The sequence below is a fragment of the Salvelinus alpinus genome, chromosome 4 (genome assembly GCF_045679555.1).
Source record: "Salvelinus alpinus chromosome 4, SLU_Salpinus.1, whole genome shotgun sequence".
NCBI classification, from domain to species: Eukaryota; Metazoa; Chordata; class Actinopteri; order Salmoniformes; family Salmonidae; genus Salvelinus; species Salvelinus alpinus.
Window position 1 is genome coordinate 94,042,512 of NC_092089.1, and position 20,341 is coordinate 94,062,852.

General features: G+C 45.0%; 1 protein-coding gene across 4 annotated transcripts in view; it reads right to left on the bottom strand.

Annotated features, from left to right (window-relative positions):
- LOC139574689 (actin-binding LIM protein 3-like) overlaps positions 1–20,341 on the bottom strand; it is a 98,451-nt gene that overhangs the window by 27,289 nt on the left and 50,821 nt on the right. For all 4 annotated transcript variants that reach the window (XM_071399496.1, XM_071399495.1, XM_071399494.1 and 1 more), the window contains exons 4-8: positions 18,160–18,275; positions 16,134–16,260; positions 12,293–12,386; positions 1,078–1,165; positions 904–962 (exon numbers count right to left, since the gene is read on the bottom strand). In XM_071399496.1, coding sequence (XP_071255597.1) covers positions 904–962; positions 1,078–1,165; positions 12,293–12,386; positions 16,134–16,260; positions 18,160–18,275 — 484 coding nt within the window. The remainder of the gene's footprint in view (positions 1–903; positions 963–1,077; positions 1,166–12,292; positions 12,387–16,133; positions 16,261–18,159; positions 18,276–20,341) is intronic.

Genomic DNA, 20,341 nt, shown 5'->3' on the forward strand with positions numbered 1-20,341 from the left:
TGTAGAGTAGAGTGATATCTGTGTTCTGTAGAGTAGAGTGATATCTGTGTTCTGTAGAGTAGAGTGATATCTGAGTTCTGTATAGTAGAGTGATATCTGTGATCTGTAGAGTAGAGTGATATCTGTGATCTGTAGAGTAGAGTGATATCTGTGATCTGTAGAGTGATATCTGTGTTCTGTAGAGTAGAGTGATATTTGTTATCTGTAGAGTGGAGTGATATCTGTGTTCTGTAGAGTGATATCTGTGTTCTGTAGAGTAGAGTGATATCTGTGTTCTGTAGAGTGGAGTGATATCTGTGTACTGTAGAGTGGAGTGATATCTGTGTTCTGTAGAGTAGAGTGATATCTGTGTTCTGTAAAGTAGAGTGATATCTGTGTTCAGTAGAGTAGAGTGATATCTGTGTTCAGTAGAGTGGAGTGCTATCTGTGTTCTGTAAAGTAGAGTGATATCTGTGTTCAGTAGAGTAGAGTGATAGCTGTGTTCAGTAGAGTAGAGTGATATCTGTGTTCTGTAGAGTAGAGTGATATTTGTGTCCTGTAGAGTAGAGTGATATCTGTGTTCTGTAGAGTAGAGTGATATCTTTGTTCTGTAAAGTAGAGTGATATCTGTGTTCAGTAGAGTAGAGTGATATCTGTGTTCAGTAGAGTAGAGTGATATCTGTGTTCTGTAGAGTATAGTGATATTTGTGTTCTGTAGAGTAGAGTGATATTTGTGATCTGTAGAGTAGAGGGATATCTGTGTTCAGTAGAGTGATATTTGTGATCTGTAGAGTAGAGTGATATCTGTGTTCTGTAGAGTGATATATGTGTTCTGTAGAGTGATATCTGTGTTCTGTAGAGTGATATATGTGTTCTGTAGAGTGATATCTGTGATCTGTAGAGTGATATCTGTGTTTGTCTCACCCTGAGTCGTCTCTCTGCTCTGGCTGCCTGCTTACACAAAGGATGCCACACTTCACCACCTGACAGAGAGGGAGAGAGAAAGAGAGACCAGAGTCCTTGTGAGTTTTATAAGTCAGTGATGCTGTGTGTGTGTGTGTGTGTGTGTGTGTGTGTGTGTGTGTGTGTGTGTTTTACCATGCAGGTACATTTCTTCTCCCTCTGTGAACATCATGTGACATCGGGCACAGCGGGCACAGGTAGGGTGGTAGTGCTTCCCCCCTGCCTGGAGAGAGAGAGAGAGAGAGAGAAAGAGAGCGACACAGAGAGAGACACACAGAGAGACACAGAGAGAGAGACACAGAGAGAGAGAGACACAGAGAGAGAGAGAGAGAGAGAGAGAGAGAGAGAGAGAGAGAGAGAGAGAGAGAGACAGAGACACAGAGAGAGAGACCAAGAAAAAGAGCGAGAGAGAGAGAGAGACACAGAGAGAGAGAGAAAGAGAGCGAGACAAAGAGAGCGACACAGAGAGAGACACACAGAGAGACAGAGAGAGAGACCGAGAAAGAGAGAGACACAGAGAGAGACACAGAGAGAGACACAGAGAGAGAGAGAAAGAGAGCGACACAGAGAGAGACACACAGAGAGACAGAGAGAGAGAGACAGAGAGAGAGACCGAGAAAGAGAGACACAGAGAGAGACACAGAGAGAGACACACAGAGAGAGAGAGACACAGAGAGAGAGAGAGAGACAGAGACACAGAGAGAGAGAGAGACCAAGAAAAAGAGCGAGAGAGAGACACAGAGAGAGACACAGAGAGAGAGATTCAATTCTCTGTTTTTATTGTTTTTAAGATGAGATAAATACTCAAATCTAAAAATAATTCAAGACAAGTGATGAACAACAACTCTACAACTCTATAAGAAGTTTTGACTCTCGCTAGCTAGCTAGACAACAAAAACCTAGCTAGCTAGCTACACAACAAAAACCTAGCTAGCAGGCTAACAAGCTAGCCAGAAAATTTTAACAAGGGAAGTTAACACAACTACAGTCGTGGCCAAAAGTTGAGAATGACACAAATATTAATTTCCACAAAATTTGCTGCTTCAGTGTCCTTAGATATTTTTATCAGATGTTACTATGGAATACTGAAGTAGAATTACAAGCATTTCATAAGTGTCAAAGGCTTTTATTGACAATTACATGAAGTTGATGCAAAGAGTCAATATTTGCAGTGTTGACCCTTCTTCTTCAAGACCTCTGCAATCCTCCCTGGCATACTGTCAATTAACTTCTGGGCCACATCCTGACTGATGGCAGCCCATTCTTGCATAATCTATGCTTGGAGTTTGTCAGAATTTGTGGGTTTTTGTTTGTACACCCGCCTCTTGAGGATTGACCACAAGTTCTCAATGGGATTAAGGTCTGGGGAGTTTCCTGGCCATGGACCCAAAATATCGATGTTTTGTTCCCCAAGCCACTTAGTTATCACTATTGCCTTATGGCAAGGTGCTCCATCATGCTGGAAAAGGCATTGTTCGTCACCAAACTGTTCCTGGATGGTTGAGAGAAGTTGCTCTCGGAGGATGTGTTGGTACCATTCTTTATTCATGGCTGTGTTTTTAGGCACAATTGTGAGTGAGCCCACTCCCTTGGCTGTGAAGCAATCCCACACATGAAAGGTCTCAGGATGCTTTACTGTTGGCATGACACAGGACTGATGGTAGAGCTCACCTTGTCCTCTCCGGACATGCTTTTTTCCGGATGCCCCAAACAATTGGAAAGGGGATTCATCAGAGAAAATTACTTTACCCCAGTCCTCAGCAGTCCAATCCCTGTACCTTTTGCAGAATATTAGTCTGTCCCTGATGTTTTTCCTGGAGATAAGTGGCTTCTTTGCTGCCCTTCTTGACACCAGGCCATCCTCCAAAAGTCTTCGCCTCACTGTGCGTGCAGATGCACTCACACCTGCCTGCTGCCATTCCTGAGCAAGCTCTGTACTGGTGGTGCCCCGAATCTCGCAGATGAATAGACTTTAGGAGACGGTCCTGACGCTTGCTGGACTTTCTTGGGCGCCCTGAAGCTTTCTTCACAACAATTGAACCGCTCTCCTTGAAGTTCTTGATGATCCGATAAATGGTTGATTTAGGTGCAATCTTACTATCAGCAATATCCTTGCCTGTGAAGCCCTTTTTGTGCAAAGCAATGATGATAGCATGTGTTTCCTTGCAGGTAACCATGAGTGACAGAGGAAGAACAATAATTCCAAGCATCACCCTCCTTTTGAAGCTTCCAGTCTGTTATTCAAACTGGAGTGATCTCCAGCCTTGTCCTTGTCAACACTCACACCTGTGTTAACGAGAGAATCACTGACATGATGTCAGCTGGTCCTTTTGTGGCAGGGCTGAAATGCAGTGGAAATGTTTTTTGGGGATTCAGTTCATTTGCATGGCAAAGAGGGACTTTGCAATTAATTGCAATTCATCTGATCACTCTTCATACCATTCTGGAGTATATGCAAATTGCCATCATACAAACTGAGGCAGCAGACTTTGTGAAAATTTATATTTGTGTCATTCTCAAAACTTTAATGACCAAACTGAGTAAACCAAAAAGGAGCAAGGACTATAACATTAAACATATCTTCTGAGTCCATTCTCTACTGTCAAGAGGCCAAAAATGGCACAACGAGGAAAGCTTTAAACAGAAACTACTAAAGGGGAGGCCAGAAACCCTTTTTGTCGGACCTCAAAAACGGTGATGTGAGTAATCTCATCTTTCTCACTGACCAGCCAAATGCTTGGCGCTCAGCAGTCTGCTCTCACTACCCATCTATAAAGACAGAGGGAAGCTGTAATGGGTGGAAGCTGAAAGTCAAAAGAGACAGACGACCCTGACAGCACCATGATAACAATCAACCTCTACAAGACTGGGACTGTCATGGTGCAAGGTAACCTTAGGCTGTTTGAAACAGACTTTCAGACCATTAAGGAGAGAGCAAAGGACACCACCAGTGTCCTCCTGCCCCCCACCGCACACCCACACCTGGAGGAGCCCCAGCCTGACAGGCCGAGCTTCGCATATACTGTGAGAGGAGCAACTGGCCCAGCCCCCATTAACGAAATAAGTGACATTAGTCTACTAAGCTCAAATGTGATAGGCCGGGGGTCACGGTAAGATGAGCACAATAACTCCACTCTTCTCACACTACATCCACCCAAGTGGCATGACACAAATGCTATCTTCAATGATAAACAAATCACATTTGCATAATAAGAGTAAAGAAAAAACAGTTATGAAATCTTTTTACGTTGCATGTTGGAATTTACAAGGATTTGAAGTCCTCTGCTCTTGGGCTAAAGAGCAGAAACCCAGACTTCCTGAAATAAATTGATGATGTTGATATTGTAGTACTACAGGAAACATGGTGCAGAGGTGATGTTTCCACTGGCTGTCCACTAGGTTACAGGGAGATAATCATACCATCCACTAAATTAAAAGGAATCAAACAGGGCAGAGACTCAGTGGGAATGCTAATATGGTATAAATCTGAACTAACTCATTCAATCAAATTGATCAAAACAGGACCATTCTTAATCTGGTTAAAAATCTACAAGGAGGCTATCTTAACAGATAAAAACGTCTTCCTCTGTGCCTCATACATTCCCCCGTCAGAGTCACCCTATTTCAATGAAGAGAGTTTCTCCATTCTAGAGGGGGAGATTAGTCACTTTCAGGCCCAAGGCAACGTACTGGTCTGTGGAGACCTGAATGCTAGAACAGCAGAAGAACTAGACACTATTAACAGTCACCTACCAGGAAGCAACAACCTTTCCCTTCCCACATACCCCCCCAGAAAGAACTATGACAAAGTGAAAAACAAAAATGGAGTACAGCTCCTGAAGCTATGTTGAACACTAGATCTGTACATAGTCAATGTCAGACTAAGAGGGGACTATTTTGGTAGGTACAGTTGATGTCGGAAGTTTACATGCACTTAGGTTGGAGTCATTAAAACTTGTTTTTCAACCACTCCACAAATGTCTTGTTAACAAACTATAGTTTTGGCAAGTCGGTTAGGACATCTACTCTGCGCATGACACAAGTAATTTTTCCAACAATTGTTTACAATTGTTCACTTATAATTCACTGTTTCACAATTCCAGTGGGTCCGAAGTTTACATACACTAAGTTGACTGTGCCTTTAAACAGCTTGGAAAAATCCAGAAAATTATGTCATGGCTTTAGAAGCTTCTGATAGGCTAATTGACATAATTTGAGCCAATTTGAGGTGTACCTGTGGATGTATTTCAAGGCCTACCTTCAAACGCATTGCCTCTTTGCTTGACATCATGGTAAAATCAAAAGAAATCAGCCAAGACCTCAGAAAAAAAATTGTAGACCTCCACAAGTCTGGTTCATCCTTGGGAGCAATTTCCAAACGCCTGAAGGTACCACGTTCATCAGTACAAACAATAGTACGCAAGTATAAACAACATGAGACCACGCAGCCGTCAGACCGCTCAGTAAGGAGACGCGTTCTGTCTCCTAGAGATTAACGTACTTTGGTGTGTAAAAGTGCAAATCAATCCCAGAACAACAGCAAAGGACCTTGTGAAGATGCTGGAGGAAAACAGGTACAAAAGTATCTATATCCACAGTAAAACGAGTCCTATATCGACATAACCTGAAAGGCCACTCAGCAAGGAAAAAGCCACTGCTCCAAAACCGCCATAAAAAAGCCAGACCACGGTTTTCAACTGCACATGGGGACAAAGATCGTACTTTTTGGAGAAATGTCCTCTGGTCTGATGAAACAAAAATAGAACTGTTTGGCCATAATGACCATTGTTATGTTTGGATGAAAAAGGAGGATAATTGCAGGCCGAAGAACACCATCCCAACCGTGAAGCACGAGGGTGGCAGCATCATGTTGTGGGGATGCTTTGCTGACATTTCACATTCTTCAAGTAAGGTGGGGATCCTAACTGACCTAAGACAGTGAATCTTTACTTGGATTAAATGTCAAGAATTGTGAAAAACTGAGTTTTAATGTATTTGGCTAAGGTGTATGTAAACATCCGACTTCAACTGTACACCTACAGCTCATCCCTTGACAGCAGTACTTTAGGTAACAACACATCCGCCACGCTGATCCTCAATACAGGGGACCCTCAGGGGTGTGTGCTCAGTCCCTTCCATGACAGCATGGCCAGGTTCGACTCCAACACCATCATCAAGTTTGCCGATGACACAACAGTGGTAGGCCTGATCCCCAACAACGATGACAACAACCTCTCCCTCAACGTGATCAAGACAAAGGAGATGATTGTGGACTACAGGAAAAGGATGACCGAGCACGCCCCCATTCTCATTGACGGGACTGAAGTGGAGCAGGTTGAGCGCTTCAAGTTCCTTGGTGTCCACGTCAACAACAAACTAGAATGGTCCAAACACACTGAGACAGTCGTGAAGAGGGAACGACAAAGCATATTCCCCCTCAGGAGACTGAAAAGATTTGGCATGGGTCGTCAGATCCTCAAAAGGTTCTACAGCTGCACAATCGAGAGCATCCTGACTGGTTGCATCACTGCCTGGTATGGCAACTGCTCGGCCTCCGACCACAAGGCATTACAGAGGGTAGTGTGTACGGCCCAGTACATCACCAGGGCCAAGCTTCCTGCCATCCAGGACCTCTATACCAGGCGGTGTCAGAGGAAGGCACTAACAATTGTCAAAGACTCCAGTTATCTTAGTCATAGACTGTTCTCTCTGTTACCACACGGCAAGCGGTACCGAAGCGCCAAGTCTAGGTCCAAAAGGCTTTTTAACAGCGTCTACCCCCAAGCCATAAGACTCATGAACAGCTAATCAAATGGCTACCCAGACCCCTCTTTTACGCTGCTGCTACTCTCTGTTTATTATATATGCATAGTCACTTTAACTCTACCTACATGTATATATTACCTAAATTACCTTGACTAACCGGTGCCCCCGCACATTGACTCTACTGGTGCCCCCTGTATTTAGCCTCACTATTGTTACTGCTGCTGTTTAATTATATGTTACTTTTATTTTCAATTTTTTACTTAAAAAAAAAAAGCATTGTTGGTTAAGGACTTGTAAGTAAACACTTCCTTGTAAGGTCTACACCTGTTGTAAATCGGCACATGTGACAAATACAATTTGATTTGTATTGATTTTTGTAGACTGCTTTATCACCGACCTCAACCCAGAGTCTCTCAGAACCTTCACATTCAGCTCACTAACACCTCTCTCAGACCACAGTAAAATCACAGTGTATCTGAGGAGAGCGAAGCCCCACCATGAAGCATCACGGCCCAATAAATGACATGGTACTAAACAGGCCTATAGATGGAGCGAAAACAGTACAGAAATCTACCAAAAAGCAATTAGTAGCCAAAAAATACAAATCTCTCCAGGACAACTTTTTAGCCTTAACATTCTCTTACAGCAATGAAGGTGAACATTTGGCCTTTTGGAACATAAACTTTATATTTGACAAATTAGCGTCCTTGGCTAATCTAAAGAAACATAAGAGCAAACCAAAAATAATAGATAATGAAAAATGGTTTGATAATTATTGCAAAAATCGAAGAAAGTCATTGAGAAATATATCTAATCAAAAACACAGACCCAGACAACAAAAAGATACCCCTTCAATATGGAGAAACACTGAAGCAATACAAACACACCCTAAGAACAAAAAGGAACAGCACATTAGAAATCAGCTGGATGTAATTGAGGAATCCATAGAATCAAACCACTTCTGGGAGAATTGGAATAAATTAAACAAACCTCATCATGAGGAATTGGCTATCCAAAATTTGGACATGTGGAGAAATCACTTTGCAAACATCTACAGCAATATAACAAAGAGCCCAGAACAACAAGATACACAAAGAACATTTACAAATACTTGAATCAGCAGTCAAAGACGATCAGAATCCTGTGGATACCCCAATTACAGTAGAAAAACTATGCACTCTGCAACCCAAAAAGGCCTGTGGTGCTGAATGGTATTGTAAATGAAATGATCAAATATACAGACAACAAATTCAAATTGGCTATACACAAACTCTTCAACATTATCACTGCAGGTATTCTCCCAGGATTGATCACACCAATCTAAAAAAGTGGAGACAAATTTGCCCAAAATAATTAGAGGAATAATTAGAGGAATTTGTGTTAACAGCAAATAGAGGAAAATTCTCTGCAGTATCATAAATAGCAGACTACGTCATTTCCTTTATGAATACAACGTCCTGAGAGGAAGCAGGATGGGATTTCAGTCAACAAACCACATTAACACCCTCTACACTCTAATTGACAAACAAGTAAACCAAAGGCACAACTCATGATTTGTAGACTTCAATAAAGCATTTGATTCAATTTGGCACAAAGGTATTTTTATAGACTAATAGAAAGTGGCATTGGAAGGAAAACATATGATGTTATTAAATCAATGTACACTAAAAACAAATGTGCGGCTAAAATTGGCAAACATACTTATTCTCTCAGGGACGTGGAGTGAAACAGGGCTGACAATAAGTCCAACACAATTTAACATCTACATTAATGAATTGGCAAACACATGAGAAGAATCTGCAGCACCTGGTCTCACCCTACACAACACTGAAATCAAGTGTCTGCTGTACGCAGATGACCTGGAGCTGCGTACAGCCCTACAATGTCAAGAGATGACACAAGAGAAGAGTCCCCTCAGTCAGCTGGTTCTGAGGCTCAGTTCACTAACCCAAACCAACCCCATAGAGCCTGAGAAAATCTGGCCCAACCAAACCATCACAAAGCAAAAATAAAAATATATCACCTTGGTGGTTGCAAAGACACCACAAAACATCTAAGTAAACGTCAATGCTATTTGGCTCTAAACAGACAGTACATTGTGGCAGACTATCTGACTGATAGAAAAACTGAGGAAAACACTGACTAGGTACAGACTCAGTGAGCACAGTCTGGCTATAGAGACCGTTTGTCACAGTCAAACCTGGCTGCCCAGAGAGGACAGGCTGTGCTCACTCTGACCCCGGGGAGAGGTAGAGACATAGCTGCATTTCCTATTACACTGTGACAAATACTCAGACCCAAGACAATCTTTCTTTCCCAAAATTATCATTCGGTACAAAGAATTTGAAACTATAAAATATATGTATTGGGTGAAAAGCCAAAATGTGAAGTTTTGGCAGTCAAATATGTGTCCTCCAGCCACAACCTGAGGGACAGTGTAATGTAATGTGTCAATAATATTTCCCATTTTGTTTAGGTTTTCATACCATGTCATGTGGCTTTTCATACCATGTCATGTGGCTTTCATACCATGTCATGTGGCTTTTCATACCATGTCATGTGGCTTTTCATACCATGTCATGTGGCTTTCATACCATGTCATGTGGCTTTTCATACCATGTCATGTGGCTTTCATACCATGTCATGTGGCTTTTCATACCATGTCATGTGGCTTTCATACCATGTCATGTGTCTTTTCATACCATGTCATGTGGCTTTTCATACCATGTCATGTGGCTTTTCATACCATGTCATGTGGCTTTTCATACCATGTCATGTGGCTTTCATACCATGTCATGTGTCTTCTCAGTCATGTTGAGACTGGTCTACTACTACTGCTTTAATGTATTATTATTCTCATTAATATAGTTGCTGTAGTTGTTGTTAATGGTAATACCCTTTCCACTACTACTATTATTATTGATGTTGGTCCCATCATTTTTGTTATATGTATACTTTGACAATGTAAGTAATTTAACTTGCCAGTCTATTGAATTGAAAATTGAATTGAGAGAGGAAGAGAGAGAGGAAGAGAGATAGAGAAGGGGAGGGGGGGAGAGCGAGAGAGATGGTGTGAGAGAGAGAGAGAGAGAGAGGGTGAGAAAGAGAGAGAGGGGTGTGAGAGAGAGAGGGGGTGTGTGTGTGTGAGAGAGAGAGAGGGGGGGTGAGAGAGAGAGAGAGGGGTGTGTGTGTGAGAGAGAGAGGGGGGGAGGGGGGAGCGAGAGAGATGGTGAGAGAGAGAGAGAGAGGGTGAGAAAGAGAGAGAGGGGTGTGAGAGAGAGAGAGAGAGAGGGGGGGTGAGAGAGAGAGAGAGAGAGGGGGGGGTGAGAGAGAGAGGGGGGTGGTGAGAGAGGGGGGCTGAGGAAGATGAAGTAAATTATTTGAATGTGAACATCTAGTAAAGATAGCTCATCATCCTAATCGTCAGTTAACAGTGGTCACCAGTGGTCTCCTACTTAATGATAGCCTAACAGTGGGATAATAATGATGGTTCTCATAACGGCCCTCTATTCAACAGCTTCTACACTGAGGATTCCTCCCAAATGTCACCCTATTCCTAGGTAGTGAACTAGGACCCATAGGGCTCTAGTCAAAAGTAGGACGCTATGTTGGGAAAAGTAGGACGCTATGTTGGGAAAAGCGTGCCATTTGGGACATAGCATGAGCTCTGCCTTCCTACAGTAATTAGCACAACAATCCCTCTGGGTCACCTAAACACATTATACAGAGAGGGTGAGGCAGGTGAGGAGCTGTCAGAGAGAGAGATGGAGAGAGGAATCAAATCAAATGTATTTATATAGCCCTTCTTACATCAGCTGATGTCACAAAGTCCTGTACAGAAGCCCAGCCTAAAACCCCAAACAGCAAGCAATGCAGGTGTAGAAGCACAGTGGCTAGGAAAAACTCCCTAGAAAGGCCAAATCCTAGGAAGAAACCTAGAGAGGAACCTCTCTAGGAAGAAACCTAGAGAGGAACCAGGCTATGAGGGGTGGCCAGTCCTCTTCTGGCTGTGCCGGGTGGAGATTATAACAGAATGGCTAAGATGTTCAAATGTTCATAAATGACCAGCATGGTCAAATAATAATAATCACAGTAGTTGTCGAGGGTGCAGCAAGTCAGCACCTCAGGAGTAAATGTCAGTTGGCTTTTCATAGCCGATCATTAAGAGTATCTCTACCGCTCCTGCTGTCTCTAGAGATTTGAAAACAGCAGGTCTGGGACAGGTAGCACGTCCGGTGAACAGGTCAGAGAGAGATGAGATGGAGAATGTGTATTTGAAATAATGCGTGTGTATGTGTGTGTGAGAGATAAAGAGAGATGGCCTAAGCTGCATGTAATGTGAGGTTCCTCTATAGATCAGTGTACTGTTATTTTCCTCTATAGATCAGTGTACTGTTATTTTCCTCTATAGATCAGTGTACTGTTATTTTCCTCTATAGATCAGTGTACTGTTATTTTCCTCTATAGATCAGTGTACTGTTATTTTCCTCTATAGATCAGTGTACTGTTATTTTCCTCTATAGATCAGTGTAATGTTATTTTCCTCTATAGATCAGTGTAATGTTATTTTCCTCTATAGATCAGTGTAATGTTATTTTCCTCTATAGATCAGTGTAATGTTATTTCCTCTATAGATCAGTGTAATGTTATTTTCCTCTATAGATCAGTGTAATGTTATTTTCCTCTATAGATCAGTGTAATGTTATTTTCCTCTATAGATCAGTGTAATGTTATTTTCCTCTATAGATCAGTGTACTGTTATTTTCCTCTATAGATCAGTGTACTGTTATTTTCCTCTATAGATCAGTGTACTGTTATTTTCCTCTATAGATCAGTGTACTGTTATTTTCCTCTATAGATCAGTGTACTGTTATTTTCCTCTATAGATCAGTGTACTGTTATTTTCCTCTATAGATCAGTGTAATGTTATTTTCCTCTATAGATCAGTGTAATGTTATTTTCCTCTATCGATCAGTATAATGTTATTTCCCTCTATAGATCAGTATAATGTTATTTTCCTCTATAGATCAGTGTAAAGAGCTAAATCATATTTTCAACTCAGCTTCCTCTGTCTGTCTCAGGTGGCAACTGGGAAAAACTGGTAATATTGACAACTCATGTTAAAAGGAAGCACCAGCTTTCATATGTTCTCATGTCCTGAGCAAGGAACTTAAACGTTAGCTTTTTTTACATGGCACATATTGCACTTCTACAACACTGTTTTTGCATTATTTAAACCAAATTGAACATGTTTTATTATTTATTTGAGACTACATTTATTTTATTTATGTATTATATTAAGTTAAAATAAAAGTGTTTATTGTTCATTTAGTATTGTTGTAATTGTCATTATTACAAATATATATATAAAAATCGTCCGATTAAATCGGACGCACGCACACACACACACACACACAGAGCAGCAGATGAAACCAGGCATGTTGTAGAAGCTGTTAATAACCCAGAGAGAGACTGATGGAGAGGTGAGGTGAGAGGAGACGAGGTGAGGAGAGGAGAGGTCAGAGGCGGCGAGGTGAGGAGAGGAGAGGATAGGTCCCCAGGGGGAGTGTGTATGAGTGCTCACCTCCAGAACCCGTCCACTGATGTATCTGCTGCACGTCTCACACTTAACCCCAAACTGGGCGTGGTAATCAGACTCACAGTACGGCACGTTGTCCCTGAAACACAAAGGGTTATTAAACACCCAATCTGTTTGTCTGTGTTTGTGTGCGTGTGTGGTGTGTCTGTTTGTGTCTGTGTGTGTGTGTGGTGTGTCTGTGTGTGTGTGTGGTGTGTCTGTGTGTGTGTGTGTGGTGTGTCTCTGTGTGTGTGTGTGTGGTGTGTCTCTGTGTGTGTGTGGTGTGTCTGTGTGTGTACATGCCCATGTGTCTTTGTGTATATACAGTACAAGTCAAAAGTTTAGACACACATTCATTCCAGGGTTTTCTTTATTTTTAATATTTTCTACATTGTAGAATAATAGTGAAGACATAAAAACTATGAAATAACACATATGTAGTAACCAAAAAAGTGTTAAACAAATCAAAATATATTTGAGATTTGAGATTCTTCAAAGTAGCCACCCTTTGCCTTGATGACAGCTTTGCACACTTTTGGCATTCTCTCAACCAGCTTCATGAGGAATGCTTTTTCAACAGTTTTGAAGGAGTTCCCACATATGCTGAGCACTTGACTGCTTTTCCTTCCCTCTGCAGACCAATTCATCCCAAACCATCTCAATTGGGTTGAGGTCGGGTGATTGTGGAGGCCAGGTGATCTGATACAACACTTCATCACTCTCCTTCTTGCTCAAATAGCCCTTACACAGCCCGGACGTGTGTTTTGGGTCATTGTCCTGTTGAAAAACAAATGATAGTCCCACTAAGCTGAAACCAGATGGGGTGGCATATCGCTGCCAAATGCTGTGGTAGCCATGCTGGTTAAGTGACAGTGTCACCAGCAAAGCACCCCCACACCATCACACCTCCTCCTCCATGCTTCACGGTGGGAACCACACATGTAGAGATCATCCGTTCACCTACTCCGCATCTCACAAAGACACGGTGGTTGGAACCAAAACCTCAAATGTGGACTCATCAGACAAAAAGGACAGATTTCCACTGGTCTAAAGTCAATTACTTGTGTTTTTTCTTTGCCCAAGCAAGTCTCTTCTTCTTATTGGTGTCCTTTAGTAGTGGCTTCTTTGCAGCAGTTCAACCGTGAAGGCCTGATTCACACAGTCACCTCTGAACAGTTGATGTTGAGATGTGTCTGTTACTTGAACTCTGTGAAGAATTTAATTGGGCTGCGATCTGAGGCTGGTAACTCTAATGAACTTATCCTCTGCAGCAGAGGTAACTCTGTGTCTTACTTTCCTGTGGCGGTCCTCATGAGAGCCAGTTTCATCATAGTGCTTGATGGTTATTGCGACTGCACTTGAAGGAACTTTCAAAGTTCTTGAAATGTTCCAGATTGACTGACATTCACTTCTTAAAATAATGGACTTGTAACGCTCGTCGTTAGGAGAAAGAGAGGAGGACCAAACTGCAGCGTGGTAAGTATTCATTATGCCTTTTAATGAAAATGAAACTCGAACAAAACAACAAAACTAACGATAAACGAGAATGACACGAAACGAAACAGTCCTGTCTGGTGACATACACAAAGACAGAAAATAAACACCCACGAAACACAGGTGGAAAAAGGCTACCTAAGTATGATTCTCAATCAGAGACAACTAATGACACCTGCCTCTGATTGAGAATCATACCAGGCCAAACGCAAAAACCAACATAGAACAACGAACATAGATAACCCACCCAACTCACGCCCTGACCATACTAAAACAAAGAAATAACAAAAGAACTAAGGTCAGAACGTGACAGTACCCCCCCCCCCAAGGTGCGGACTCCGGCAGCAAAACCTGAACCTATAGGGGAGGGTCTGGGTGGGCATCTGTCCGCGGTGGCGGCTCTGGCGCGGGACGTGGACCCCACTCCACCATAGTCTTAGTCCGCTTCAGTGGCGTCTTTAGAGCGGCAACCCTCGCCGCCGACCTTGGACTGGGAACCCTAATAAAGGGCGGCTCCGGACTGAGTGGCAGCTCAGGACAGACGGGCGGCTCTGGCGGCGCTGGACAGGAGGGAGACTCAGGCGGCGCTGGACAGGAGGGAGACTCAGGCGGCGCTGGACAGGAGGGAGACTCAGGCGGCGCTGGACAGACGGGAGCACCTGGAGGAAGGAAACGGAGAGGCAGCCTGGTGCGTGGGGCTGCCACTGGAGGTCTGGTACGTGGAGGAGGCACCGGATAGACCGGACCGTGGAGGATCACTGGAGGTCTCCAGCACCGAGCCTGCCCAACCCTACCTGGCTGAATGCTCCCCGTAGCCAGGCCAGTGCGGTGAGGTGGAATAGCACGCACTGGGCTGTGCTGGCGAACCCGGGACACCATGCGTAGGGCTGGTGCCATGTACCCCGGCCCGAGGAGACGCACTGGAGACCAGATGCGCTGAGCCGGCTTCATGGCACCTGGCTCGATGCCCACTCTAGCCTGGCCGATACGAGGCGCTGCTATGTACCGCACCGGGCTCTGCCTGCGCACCAGGGACACCGTGCGCCTCACGGCATAACACGGTGCCTGCCCGATCCCTCTCTCTCCACGGTAAGCACGGGGAGTTGGCGCAGGTCTCCTACCTTACTTCGCCACACTCCCCCCAATACATTTTTGGGGCTGTCTCTCGGGCTTCCAGCCGCGCTGCCGTGCTGCCTCCTCATACCGCCGCCTCTCCGCTTTCGCTGCCTCCAGCCCAGCCTTGGGGCGGCGATATTCTCCAGCCTGTGCCCAGAGTCCATCTCCGTCCAGAATCTCCTCCCAAGTCCAGGAGTCCTGCGATCGCTGCTGCTTCCCGTTACCACGCTGCTTGGTCCTTTGTTGGTGGGTGTTTCTGTAACACTCGTCGTTAGGAGAAAGAGAGGAGGACCAAACTGCAGCGTGGTAAGTATTCATTATGCCTTTTAATGAAAATGAAACTCGAACAAAACAACAAAACTAACGATAAATGAGAATGACACAAAATGAAACAGTCCTGTCTGGTGACATACACAAAGACAGAAAATAAACACCCACGAAACACAGGTGGAAAAAGGCTACCTAAGTATGATTCTCAATCAGAGACAACTAACGACACCTGCCTCTGATTGAGAATCATACCAGGCCAAACGCAAAAACCAACATAGAACAACGAACATAGATAACCCACCCAACTCACGCCCTGACCATACTAAAACAAAATAACAAAAGAACTAAGGTCAGAACGTGACAGGACTGTTCTTTCTCTGTGCTTATTTGAGCTGTTCTTGCCATAATATGGACTTGGTCTTTTACCAAATAGGGCTATCTTCTGTACACCACCCCTACCTTGTCACAACACAACTGATTGGCTCAAATGCATTAAGAAGGAAAAATATTCCACAAATTAACTTTAAACAAGGTACACCTGTTATTTGAAATGCATTCCAGGTGACTACCTCATGAAGCTGGTTGAGAGAATGCCAAGAGTGTGCAAAGCTGTCATCAAGGCAAAGGGTGGCTACTTTGAAGAATCTCAAATCTAAAATATATTTGATTTGTTTAACACTTTTTGGGTTACTACATGATACCATATGTGTTATTTCATAGTTTTGATGTCTTCACTATTATTCCAAAATGTATAAAGTAGTAAAAATAAAGAAAAACCCTGGAATAAGTAGTATGTGTGTTAAAACTGGTACTGTATGTCTGACTGTGTGTGTGTGTGTGTGTGTGTGTGTGTGTGTGTGTGTGTGTGTGTGTGTGTGTGTGTGTGTGTGTGTGTGTGTGTGTGTGTGTGTGTGTGTGTGTGTGTGTGTGTGTGTGTGTGTGTGTGTGTGTGTGTGTGTGTACTGACTTGCTGATGTATTCCCCAGTGAGGACCATGTTGCAGGTTTGACACTTGAAGCAGCTGACATGCCACTGTTTCTCCAACGCCAGCAGAGACTGTCCCTGTTTTATATCCTCTCCACACCCTGAACAGTCTGGAGAGAGAGGGAGGGGGGAGAGGGAGGTGGAGAGGATGAGGGAGGGGGGAGAGGGAGAGAGGGAGGTGGAGAGGATGAGGGAGGTGAGGATGAGGGAGGGGGGAGAGGGAGGTGGAGAGGATGAGGGAGGGGGGAGATGGGGAGAGGGAGGTGGAGAGAATGAGGGAGGGGGGAGATGGGGAGAGGGAGGTGGAGAGGATGAGGGAAGTGGAGAGGATGAGGGAGGGGGGAGAGGGAGGTGGAGAGGATAAGGGAGGGGGGAGAGGGAGAGAGGGAGGTGGAGAGGATGAGGGAGGGGGGAGAGGGAGGTGGAGAGGATGAGGGAGGGGGGAGATGGGGAGAGGGAGATGGAGAGGATGAGGGAGGGGAGAGAAGGGGACAGGGAGGCAGAGGGGGGCGAGGGAGAGAGGTGGAGGGAGAGACAGAGAGAGAGGAGGGAGAGTGGAGGGGGAGGAGGAGGGGTGGGGGAAAGAGGTGGTGAGAATTAGGGGGATAAGAGAAAAGAAGCGAGAGAGGGACAAACCTGAGGGGCTAATGTAACTGTACCCAACAATGTGTGTGTCAACTCAGTGTATCAGCCCTATACCTGCAGACCCCGTATGGGGTGTGATCTAGGGGTTGGTTCTAGAGTGTGTCACCCTAAAGGGGTGTGGTCTAGGGGTTGGTTCTAGAGTGTGTCACCCTAAAGGGGTGTGGTCTAGGGGTTGGTTCTAGAGTGTGTCACCCTAAAGGGGTGTGGTCTAGGGGTTGGTTCTAGAGTGTGTCACCCTAAAGGGGTGTGGTGTAGGGGTTGGTTCTAGAGTGTGTCACCCTAAAGGGGTGTGGTCTAGAGGTAAGTTCTAGATTGGTTCCAAGTAGAGTTCCTCACAGATCCACCAGTACCTGAATACCCGAGACCTGATCCGAGACCTGAATACCCGAGACCTGATCCGAGACCTGATCCGAGACCTGAATACCCGAGACCTGAATACCAGAGACCTGAATACCCGAGACCTGAATACCCGAGACCTGAATACCCGAGACCTGATCCGAGACCTGATCCGAGACCTGAATACCCGAGACCTGATCCGAGACCTGATCCGAGACCTGTTCCGAGACCTGAATACCCGAGACCTGAATACCCGAGACCTGATCCGAGACCTGATCCGAGACCTGATCCGAGACCTGATCCGAGACCTGAGCGGGTCTGAATGCAGAATTCTAATTAATGTCACAGGTCTAGGTCAGCTATGATATGATTGTCACGGGTCTCGGGTAGGTGTAATTTTAACTGACTTGTCCGGAAGGGCCCGCACAGATCCGCATGCGACTGCTGCAGTAGAGAGAGAAAGAAATTGTATAATTTATGCTCCTGCTCTTCACGAGAGTGGAGCGTGGTGCGTGTAGCTAGCTAGCTTAACTAGCTTCTCGTTCCGGTTTGATGCAGTCCAAGACAGGTACTACATAATCATAGTGGATGATAAATAACCTAGCTATGGCAGCTATTATTCTACTATAGCGTGAGTCAGGTTGGTTGGTTGCTGTCTTTCATCTCTCCCTTCCTCCTCCCTGCACCCCATGTCACTTGCTCACAGTACGGCCCCTCCCCCGCTTGCTAGAACGGCAACTCTCTCCCTCCTCTCATGCTTTATCAGCTCCGGTTAACAAAGTAGCTTAAAAAATGACTTTTCTGCTGCTTCCCTCACTAGGACTGGGTCTGGACCCGACCAGGTCTACACGGGACGGGTCTAGTTGTCCTCGGGTCCATTCAGAACGGGTCTCTATATTAAAAAATAAATATATGCATATATTGGGTCCGGGAGGGAATACCCCAGGTCCATTTTGGAGAAGGTACAACATTTTGGACCCGTGAAGACCTCTAGATCCAAGTCTCGAGGTCATGAGTGCGGGACTTACGGCTGGGTCCATGGATTTTGATTGGTTCGTTGGAGGTGACGAGTGTGTGAGAACACTGTTGACACACACAGTCCTTCCCACTGAACGTCACTCTGTCTCCGATAGGGAACGGCTTCCTGCACGGGGGAGATACACACTGATTAAATACACATTTGCGTACACATACACAAGCATGCACACACGCACACACACACACACCACATACAGTGCGCCCAGGGAAGGCACCACAATTCGTGCCACATGGTTATTGTCCTCACCACTGAACAACAGGAGGACACACACACACGCACACACACAACAATGGTTTCACTGTGACTGAGGAAATAAACTTTAAATCCCAGCTTTAGATACATGCAGGAATAACCCCTTACTTTACCCAGAAAAGGCTGTGCGTGTGTATATCTGATGTGTGAGAGCAGGTATCAAGTCTTTGGTTGTGAGGAAGATGTCATTGGATGGCCTACAGAATGTAGTGTGCTGTCAGGCATGTCTGGAGAACATGGTTTGGATGGCCTACAGAATGTAGTGTGCTGTCAGGCATGTCAGGAGAACATGGTTTGGATGGCCTACAGAATGTAGTGTGCTGTCAGGCATGTCAGGAGAACATGGCTTGGATGGCCTACAGAATGTAGTGTGCTGTCAGGCATGTCAGGAGAACATGGTTTGGATGGCCTACAGAATGTAGTGTGCTGTCAGGCATGTCTGGAGAACATGGTTTGGATGGCCTACAGAATGTAGTGTGCTGTCAGGCATGTCTGGAGAACATGGTTTGGATGGCCTACAGAATGTAGTGTGCTGTCAGGCATGTCAGGAGAACATGGTTTGGATGGCCTACAGAATGTAGTGTGCTGTCAGGCATGTCAGGAGAACATGGTTTGGATGGCCTACAGAATGTAGTGTGCTGTCAGGCATGTCTGGAGAACATGGTTTGGATGGCCTACAGAATGTAGTGTGCTGTCAGGCATGTCAGGAGAACATGGTTTGGATGGCCTACAGAATGTAGTGTGCTGTCAGGCATGTCAGGAGAACATGGTTTGGATGGCCTACAGAATGTAGTGTGCTGTCAGGCATGCCAGGAGAACATGGTTTGGATGGCCTACAGAATGTAGTGTGCTGTCAGGCATGTCTGGAGAACATGGTTTGGATGGCCTACAGAATGTAGTGTGCTGTCAGGCATGTCAGGAGAACATGGTTTGGATGGCCTACAGAATGTAGTGTGCTGTCAGGCATGTCAGGAGAACATGGTTTGGATGGCCTACAGAATGTAGTGTGCTGTCAGGCATGTCAGGAGAACATGGTTTGGATGGCCTACAGAATGTAGTGTGCTGTCAGGCATGTCTGGAGAACATGGTTTGGATGGCCTACAGAATGTAGTGTGTTGTCAGGCATGTCTGGAGAACATGGTTTGGATGGCCTGCAGAATGAGGTGTGCTGTCAGGCATGTCTGGAGAACATGGTTTGGATGGCCTACAGAATGTAGTGTGCTGTCAGGCATGTCAGGAGAACATGGTTTGGATGGCCTACAGAATGTAGTGTGCTGTCAGGCATGTCAGGAGAACATGGTTTGGATGGCCTACAGAATGTAGTGTGCTGTCAGGCATGTCTGGAGAACATGGTTTGGATGGCCTACAGAATGTAGTGTGCTGTCAGGCATGTCTGGAGAACATGGTTTGGATGGCCTACAGAATGTAGTGTGCTGTCAGGCATGTCTGGAGAACATGGTTTGGATGGCCTACAGAATGTAGTGTGCTGTCAGGCATGTCTGGAGAACATGGTTTGGATGGCCTACAGAATGTAGTGTGCTGTCAGGCATGTCAGGAGAACATGGTTTGGATGGCCTACAGAATGTAGTGTGCTGTCAGGCATGTCTGGAGAACATGGTTTGGATGGCCTACAGAATGTAGTGTGCTGTCAGGCATGTCAGGAGAACATGGTTTGGATGGCCTACAGAATGTAGGGTGCTGTCAGGCATGTCAGGAGAACATGGCTTGGATGGCCTACAGAATGTAGTGTGCTGTCAGGCATGTCAGGAGAACATGGTTTGGATGGCCTACAGAATGTAGTGTGCTGTCAGGCATGTCTGGAGAACATGGTTTGGATGGCCTACAGAATGTTAGTGTGCTGTCAGGCATGTCTGGAGAACATGGTTTGGATGGCCTACAGAATGTAGTGTGCTGTCAGG